General features: G+C 36.8%; 1 protein-coding gene across 2 annotated transcripts in view; it reads left to right on the forward strand.

The window, feature by feature from the left end:
• The window catches only part of efhd2 (EF-hand domain family, member D2), a 30,793-nt gene extending 22,139 nt beyond the window's left edge, over positions 1–8,654 (forward strand). For both annotated transcript variants that reach the window (XM_047579396.1, XM_047579407.1), the window contains exons 3-5: positions 1,962–2,109; positions 2,201–2,335; positions 3,157–8,654. In XM_047579396.1, coding sequence (XP_047435352.1) covers positions 1,962–2,109; positions 2,201–2,335; positions 3,157–3,288 — 415 coding nt within the window. In that variant the 3' untranslated portion in view covers positions 3,289–8,654. The remainder of the gene's footprint in view (positions 1–1,961; positions 2,110–2,200; positions 2,336–3,156) is intronic.
• Positions 8,655–9,603: the final 949 nt, after the last annotated feature.

Consider the following 9,603-nt stretch of genomic DNA (forward strand, 5'->3'; position numbering starts at 1 on the left):
GGATTAGTCAGTATTATGTTGCCATAGATGGGTTTCTGTGCAACGTCATTGCACATATGCGCACGCAGCCAGGGGCAGAAAGCGGGACATTTCTTATTTGTTTAGGATGGATGTGAATAAAGCAGTGTCTGGACAAATATTTTTGAATGCCTGAAGATCTTCCACTGTAATTGCTGAGTGAAGGAGGAAATGTACAGATGTAAGGCTACACATCTCATTACATGAGAGGGAATACTTTTAAAATAACATTTAGGCTATGGTTTTATTAAAATACTTGATATGTAAATATTGCGTTGAATTTATCCCTGGAGAAGAAAATGTGAAATTACTGGTGTATTATTACGTAATTTCAGTGTGTGAAATACCCATCAATATTCGGGGGGGTTCCCCGTCTACAACAAACAAGAAGCGAGACTGGTCCAATGGATAGATCTTTTAGAAAAAAATTAAGTAAAATTGTAGGCTCACAATATCTGCTGTGTGAGACTTACCCTGCAATGCATGTGCAGATGGTGGGTTGGAGGTACCCTAGATCTCTGTGCATGTACACCCAGGTATCATAAGGTTTTGCCTTTACTCCATCTCTGGATGGGCAGGACACCTGCCCTCATAGCACAAAACCCTGAACTTGTGTCATAACATTTGAAGTTTTGCACATAATTATACGCTTCCAAAAATTTGTATGCACACAAACTGTCCTTAGTGTACATGCTAGGTTTCTCAATTAGATAATTGTATATGTTGGGCCAACTTTGTTAGCATTCACTAACATTACGACCCTGCTCTTGATCCAAAACAACCGTCACAACCTTTACCAGGTTGTTGAGTGGAATTCATGAAATGACATTTTATTGCAATTGTGTTAGGGAGAACTTAAAAACAATACGCCATTGATACCAGCTTTTGCCCCCTGGTTGCGCGCACACCTAGTATTGTTTGTACACAAGAAACCCCTGCGTGTCGCTGCAACCAGATACATAGCTGCTATGTTGCTGAGGCCCCATCCCCCACCCCCTTCATGTAATGCTGCCATTGTCAGATCTGCCATCCTTTTCCATTGCTATTAATGTCTGAGGGGGTCATAATCTTTTGCCATACCATGTTTGGCTCCTCTGTTTGTGTGGGTTCTGTTGCCATGGCTACAGGGGCCAACTGCTGCTGTCTGCTCTCTGACCAAAGGACAGGTACAAATACTGTACCCTAGGTTCTGTCTTCCAAAAAACTGCTTATATCTCGGGAACGACAGGTCGTACGGGGAAAATGGACCACCTGTGTGTGCATGTATCTGTAACTGTAATAATATAAAGTTACCTGTGTATTTGTGTATGATGTCCCTTGATCCCTTCAGCCCCTTTGGCCTGCGCGGTTGGATGCTCCGCACTTAGGTGTGGAGCTCACATGTCTGCCCGGGTTCTTGATTTTGTTTTAATGTTATTTATTGACTACACAGAGGGCGGAAATGTTTTTACTTTACATGTAGCCTTAGAGTCTGTAACTCTGATGAGGCTGGCACAGAGACCTGCAACCATATGCTGATCTATGCTGATTGTTAATCAAGAAAAGGCAAAAGAATAAATGTGCAGTTGGAATATTTATCAGTTCACCCATATGCCAATTAGGTTTTCGATTTTATTTTAGTTTTATTTAATTTTATTTAGTTTAGTTGACTACTAAAAATAACATTGAATTTTTGCTTTTAACTTTATCTGTTCTTATTTTTCTGAAAGTTTGTCTTTGTTACAGTGGTTAATCTATAGAGCCCTTTTTCATACATATTATTTGCACTTTTCCAGTCCTGAAATTCAAAAAGTATTGCAAAGTAAAGCATGCATTTCTGCCACCACAGAAACCTGGTATCTCAGAGACAACTAAATCTGCATAAACAAAACTAACAGTATCGATCACATGTTAAAGGACATGCTGTGACAAACCAAACCAAATGTTGATCTGCTCCATTCTAGGTATGATGCTGGGAAAGACAACTATATCGACCTAATGGAGCTGAAGCTAATGATGGAGAAGCTTGGAGCTCCACAGACACACATCGGCTTGAAGAACATGATAAAGGAGGTGGATGAGGACTTGGACAACAAACTTAGCTTCAGAGAGGTACAACAAGAACATCTTATTAGATTTAATCACAGGATGTGCTGTTCAATTCTCTATATGCATGACTGACCTTATTTTCTGTTCTCCACAGTTCTTGCTGATCTTCAGAAAGGCGGCTGCAGGAGAACTGGCAGAGGACAGTGGCCTTGGTGTGCTTGCTCGCCTCTCTGAAATTGATGTCTCCACTGAGGGGGTTAAAGGAGCTAAGACCTTTTTTGAAGCTAAAGTAAGCTGAATTCAAACTTCAAACTGCCCACTGATCTGGCAATCTAATATCATGTAATGTGTGGTCCACTACTAGTGTATGCCTGAGTAAAATACGTACATTTCCAATGGCCTCATCTTTCAGTTATGCCTTTACATCTCCTACATTAGTTACACTGTTAGTTAGTGATCAGATGCCAACAATTGCCTAGCAGTGAGCTTACAACTGTCACTCAGTAGGTAAGAGCAGATTGTCCATGAACCACACAGTGAGCACTCAATACCCAGATAAGGGCACACTATGATAGTGTCCTTGACCAAATACTAAGCTGCTTGGCAATGCTATGTGAATGTGTGTGAGCACTCAATGTGTAGAAAAGGGCTATGTAGATACAACACTAACGCCTAATGTTAGCTCTTGAATGCCAAACGTTTGTGTACATGCCTTCCCAGGTCATAATCACAACATCATGAGTTCCATTTGAAGTTACATTCTGCATACATTAGGGTGAGAAGAAACCATGTGCAAATTTAACAGTCGCTTATGTGTGTGTGTATGTATATATGTGTGTGTGTGTATGTATATATATATATATATATATATATATATTAACAACTACAGACCATCCTGGCCTGTAGTTGTTAATTTTTGGCCAAAGATGGTGTTGCATCATCTGCCATCTGCCCTGTTGATTCAATGAGATGATTTCAATTTTGAAAAGATGATGATAGGATAATGTTAAGTTTTTGCTACTGTTTAACACACGATGTTGCTTCTCACAAATCTTGACAGAAGATCTTCGTAGTGGTATCACATAACAGCTGTGTGTTTTTCCTCAACAGGTCCAGGCCATCAATGAGTCCAGTCGGTTTGAAGCAGAGATCCGCCAGGAACAGGAGGCCAAGAAGAAGCAGGCTGAGGAGCAGAAACAGAGAAGAGCTGCTTTCAAAGAACTGCAGTCAGCCTTCAAGTAACTGCTTCTCTTTTCTCAGGAACTTTCACTCTCTGTGCTGTACTGTTTTGTCAGTTTGTTGATGGTGTGTTTGTATTCTCCATGTAAGTCAGGTGAGCTCTTGAGTGCCATACATGGAGGTTACTGTTCTAAGAATCAATGGACTGCGTATGTTATGAAAACTCAGTGTATAACAATTGTTCATGTGTCTCCAATCATCTATTCATTTAGCTCTTAAGCTAAATGGTCTCAGTGTTCAATACAAGTTTGTTGCATCAGATTGCAGAATTGACAGTAGATTAAGTATTGGAAGATTCTTATGTTATCTGTCATCCACCACTTCCCAAGAAGTCAGTTTATGCATTATTGTCGCCTACTGTGTTGGTGCAGTGGATGTACTGAAATAGACGGATCAAAAAATACAGTTAAAAATTAATTTTCATCTTATAATAAACTGCTGTGCAGTGTTTTGATGTCTAATAAATCTTCAACCTCATGGATTTGTGTTCGTGGACCATGTGTGGCCCATCTGATGTCAGCCCATTTGACTGCTACTGCTACTTGTACCACGTAGCCCCCATGCTTTACAGCTATGATGTGGTTTTATAACACAATGAAAGTTCAAATCAAGCTAGGAATGACGAATAGAATAGAATAGAAATGTATTGTCATTGTTTGGCAACTATTGCAGCAGCAGCATCATACATTCATTCATGAATACAAATATCAATAAAAATAGATTAAAAGTGCAACTTGTGCAGACATTTCAAGTGTCAAGTTAGAATGACATGAACTAAATATTTGTCACTGTATTTGAGTAAAAAAATACATGTTCCGAAACAATGTCATCACTGATAATTCTATATATTGCTTAGCCCTTATATTGCCGGATACTGAGATGTGTACGTGGGAATGTAGGGGAAGTGGGGGTGGTCCACACAAAAGATGTAATTTAGTATAGACTTGAATGCACTGTGGCATGGTTTGCCTACAGAGTCCATTGTTGTTAAGTTTTGAAAGGTTGCCAAGCTCTGTAATTTTACCATGCTCTGAATTATGTTTTCCTACAATAGGGCTGTGTGGGTGTGCAGTGGATTTTTGGTTTGATTTGTGGTGGTTCAGTTGTTGTGGTCATTCTTCAATGTCGTCTTTTGCATTAGCCCTCTTAAATACTCTACAAACAGCTTTTGAATTAGGTTATTTTAAAATTGCGATGTTCTCACCTAGAGTTTTCTGTTATTCCAGTCAGCTGTTGATGTTCATCAACGTCATTGATGAGCTTTGCAGATCTTTATTGTAAACTCTGCTTTAATATTACGAAGAGCTGTCATAGAGTTTGAAGTTCCTTTAAATCAGTCTTGAAAGCGCCTGGAAAGAAGTCTGGGAAACTGTTACATGGTCCAAATGTGATGCGTTAGTTGAACATAAAAACGTTTAACCTGGGTATTTGTACCCAAATGTGCAACTGTGAAGTCAAGCCAGTTTGACATGAATCACGCAATTGCCACAGCGGCAATTCAATCTTTATGGAATATTTATTGAAAGAATATTTCTTTACTGGATAAAATGGACAAAACCTCAGGAAAAGTATAAGTAGGATCTTCTTCTTCCAGGATGAACTGACTGGGCACGTGTTCAGAATAAAACAGAAAAACTACATTATGACATCAGTGTCATTGAAATAGTTAAAGTGAAATGTAAATTTTGACATCCAAAACTATGCAAATATGGAACAGGATTTTTTAAAATGTTTTTGAATGAATGGCATGCCTGCTCACCCAGACCCATATGGATGTTTGACACAGAATATATAATGTGCCATTATAGACGTTAGACTAGAACAACTTCTGTTTAAGAGGTCACGGTGTCATACAACTTTTGTCAAATTAATAGTAATGTGACCATTTTGGCAGAGCGCGATGTCACCATCTCACCATTTCAGCAAGTTCCTGCTGAAATGGTGAGATGGTGACATCGTGCTTCCTCTTTTGTCTAATGCTGCCTTTATGTCTTATCAAAACTAGATGACATGCATTCATATCCTATCAAAACATCTTAATATAATTTTTCTCAAATCCTTGTTCATGTATTGAAACCACTCGCAGTGGAGAAGGACTTTCCTGCTGATTTCTTGTAGTGGCTTACTTGTTCCACTTTGATCCACTCTGTATATTGTAATTGGATTTTAGCAAAATGTTATCGTAATAAATTTAAGTCAGTATTCAGGTTTTTACAGTGTTAATCCTGAAAATTGGTAGATTACTTAGAAAATGATCCTATAACAATGCAGCTCCTATACTGATAATGGAAAACACAAGATGGTATACAAAAATGTGGGACCACTGTTTGGTTTTAAAAAAAACAACAACATATGAATAGAAAAATGCGTAATTTGTTTTCAGAAATCATTTCAATGCAGTAGAACCACTAGAGACACTGTTCCTTGTTAGGAAATTAATATGTGGCAACCTAAAACATTGACTTTGATTCATTGTCATAGTGATCTTAATGGATTTTTTAATGTATTTTTTTTTTATTTTTTTTTTTTAAAGGAACCACTGCCTCACACTTTTTTCTCCCTTTTAATGAACTGATGTGCAAATAGTGTTATTTAATGACAAAGAGAAATGGTACATCAATGCTTTGCAAGTTTTAGAATATTGTCAACTTGAATTAATGGACCAGCATATAAAACTGCATAGGACAGTGACAAAATATTATTGATTATTGGTTGTTTATTGATTTGAGTGCTGTTGTATTGTAATATTATATTTTACAAAATCTTTTATCCACATAAGTGATTCTAAGCAACTGAAGTAAAAAAAAATAAAAAAACAGTTAAGGGAGACACTTTTCCCCACAGTGATAATGCATATCAACCGGTGTACTATTGCATCATTCTATGAATGACCTAAAAGTGTATACAACCATCTGGCCAAGAACAACATGTATTTTAAACCATTTGTGAAATGTTTGTATTGGATGAGTGTTTTTCCAAACACATTAGTCAGGCATCACATTTTGTAATCCTAATATTATCATTTTCAATAATGTAGCAAATTCTTTTAGGACAGATTGTCCAGTAATGGAAAACATAAGTATTGTGTAAAATGTTAGTTACTACTTCACATAGTGTTATTGATTCTGTTGAAACAAGCATATTGTGGGAAAAGTCCTCAAAAATGAATTCATATTAATACAACAAATATTTAATTGCAACATTGCATTTCTTTATTTTTTCAAATTGAGGGTTTCCTTAAAAATGTACGTAAATTCATTGTTCTTGAGTTAGCACAAATGACAGTTGGGTGCTGCTATTTCATCACTGAGCTCAGAACCAGTCCAAACCTCCCTGAGGCATTAGGGAAGAGTGCTGAGAACACCACCCCCCTAAGCAGATTTATAAAGAAAAGAATGAGGTATAAACAATACTTAATGATTATTAAATGCCAAGAAAATATTTTAAAATATAGTAAATGTAGTGTACACTCACTGGCCAGTTCATTAGGTACACTAGTGAAAACAATTGTATTCTAACATAAGGGTCCTGAGCTTAATTACTCTTCATGACTGTAATGCTCAGTCTCTGATGAAAAGGTGAAAGAAAGGTGGTTAATCAACTGTGTGATCACACTAGAGGACACAGTTTATGTCGCTGGTAAACTGTATTGAGTTAAAATTGGTTCTATTATTGATAGGATTGTCAAAATAATAGTAACATCTGGAAGTTTAATACAGTACAATTCAATAGTTCAAAATACTCCTTCAACATAGTCCAAAATGAAACTGCAGTTTCTATTTAAAAAAAAAAAAAAAAGCCTCAGTACAGGGCTGTAAAAGTAGCAAACATTTGTTTTTACAAGTGTATGTAATGAACTGGCAAGTGCGTATACATGTCTACATTTCTACATAAAAATGCATGCAAAACATCTCAGAACTGAAGTGGTTCTGTACTTAGAACTGGGCTAAAATTCCTCCCAGTCGCTGTAAACTGATCAGAAGTTTACTGGAGATATTTAATTGCTTCTATTGCTGCACAAGGAGATCACACCAGACCCCGAAAACAAGGGTTCACATACTTTTGCACCTCACAGATATGTATAACTGTCTTTTTTTCTTAAATTAAAGTACTGCGTTAAGTAGAATCATTTGTTTGACCAGATTCTCTGTCTACTTTCAGGGCTTATGTGGAAATTCCTGATGTTTTGAGTATTGTGTAAAACACATCTGAGGGTTGCAAATACTTTTAAGCTGCACTATATTTTTGTTTTGGTTTGATTTTTATCAGGCAGTCACAAAACACAGACCTGGAAGTGGCTTGTGGACTGTTTCTGTTTCCAAACACTGGGACATTTCCAAGCGTTTTTAGTCCATAGGCCCATAAATCATCTAAAATTGGTAATGCAAGGGGCCAAATCTGACAAAGCTTGGGAGATGTTTGCAGATTTCAACTTTTTGTTTTCTAGATGGTTGTGGGATACTTGTGGTTTTAGGTTTTATCAGCTCTATTATGCATCTTAACGCTAACTCTACTAATATTACCTATTACTTATTACTACTCACGTGATGGATTTGATGAATTTTTAAACTTCCACTGAATTCTCCCAACACCTTATCCCTTGGTATTTTATTGTTGCTTAAATGTACTACAATTACTGCTGTCATTAACCTTAGTGCTTATTGTTCCACCGCAACAACAATATCAATGGAAATGACACATTTCTAATGTTGTAGAAATCTGTTGGCTGATTTTAGTTTTTGACTTTCCTTTTGTTGTTGGTACAGCATTCTATTCTATTCTATTCTATTCTATTCTATTCTATTCTATTCTATTCTATTCTATTCTCTGGAATATTAGGAAGTTTCTGTTCTATAAAAACCCTTATACCCTTGAAGAATCTTTAAAGGCTCACTTGCAAATCCTGATTGTGTTCCAGTGCCCAGTTGCAGCCCTTGATCTCCTCCCAGCTCACTGCTGTAATCCTCAACTGTGGTCCATATGTGTATTGAAAGTAAAAACATGATTTAGAAGGGAATTTGTTTGAGATGAACAGTTAGGAACATTTTTTCCGTCTAATGTATGTTTGTATTTTCTCCACATTTATTTTTAATGTATGCATATAAATAAATCTCTAATACAACATTATTTAGATTTTCAATAAATTTACCCATTTGTCACAAATGTGTCAGTTGTGTGTACTAGGTACCTTTCTACCATTGTTGTTATATGACTGTGAGTCATATAGCACGTCTTTTCTTCATATATTGTACTGTTCTGCCTCCCTTGCTCCTTCTTTTTATTTTTCATCTTCCTGTGTCCTAGGCAGTGATTGGAGGAAAACTGTTTTTGTTTTTTTTCCTGTGACTAAACAAGACTGCTGGCCATCATCTTCTGGATTTTTATTTAGTTTTTTATTTTATGAGTAAGTCATTAGATTAGAATGTGTTGGTTAGTTGTGTGGATATTTGCTTTGGCCATTCTCATCCTGAAGCTTTACTTTATGGCAAATACTTGCCTGGCAGGGGAGATACCGTGAGCAAACAAAAAGAAAGCCAGGAAAGAAAGCACAAGCAATTTGTGCTGGGAGACACTGGTGGAGAAGGGTCCGCGAAAGCCATGTGACACTGACTCTGAAAATGATGTGAGGTGCTAATGTAACTCAGTCCAGAGACTGGATTCTTTCAGTATATTTGGTAAAACTTTCTATGAAGGTTGTATTTATAATGCCCTATGAATGCACTCATAATATTTTATAAGGTGTCTATAAAGCATTATAATGGTCATTATGCTAGTCATTAGGCTTGTTCTGCTGTCTGTCAAAAATCATTAAAAAAATCAGAGTCAGTAGATATATCAGAAGTCCATTAGGCACAGTAGGAGGTGACTTTTTTCACAAACATTGCATGGCCTTTTGACAAAGATCCCATGGATAAAGGTGCAGCATTACTGCGCAGATAATATTAATCGGGAGATGGTTATCAGATGATATAGATGTTTTAGCATTTCCAGACAATTATCTAGACAATAGACTCGATTAACGCTTAGTGACTATCTCAAGTACAAAACAACTCCATAAATGGCACTGTTCAACCTTGCCCTCCCTCTATTTAGATGAACTCATAAGTATTGCAAATTCTCTGTAAAAGCCAGAAACACAGTAGGCTCTGAGTCTCTCACCATCCCTTACCTTCTTTCTTCCTGCAATAGAACTATACCCTATACGGTAACACTTTCTATGAAGGTTGTATTTATAATGCCCTATGAATGCACTCATAATGTTTTATAAGGTGTCTATAAAGCATTATAATGGTCATTATTACATCTATACATATTCAC

This window comes from Mugil cephalus, chromosome 1, assembly GCF_022458985.1.
Source record: "Mugil cephalus isolate CIBA_MC_2020 chromosome 1, CIBA_Mcephalus_1.1, whole genome shotgun sequence".
Classification (NCBI taxonomy): Eukaryota; Metazoa; Chordata; class Actinopteri; order Mugiliformes; family Mugilidae; genus Mugil; species Mugil cephalus.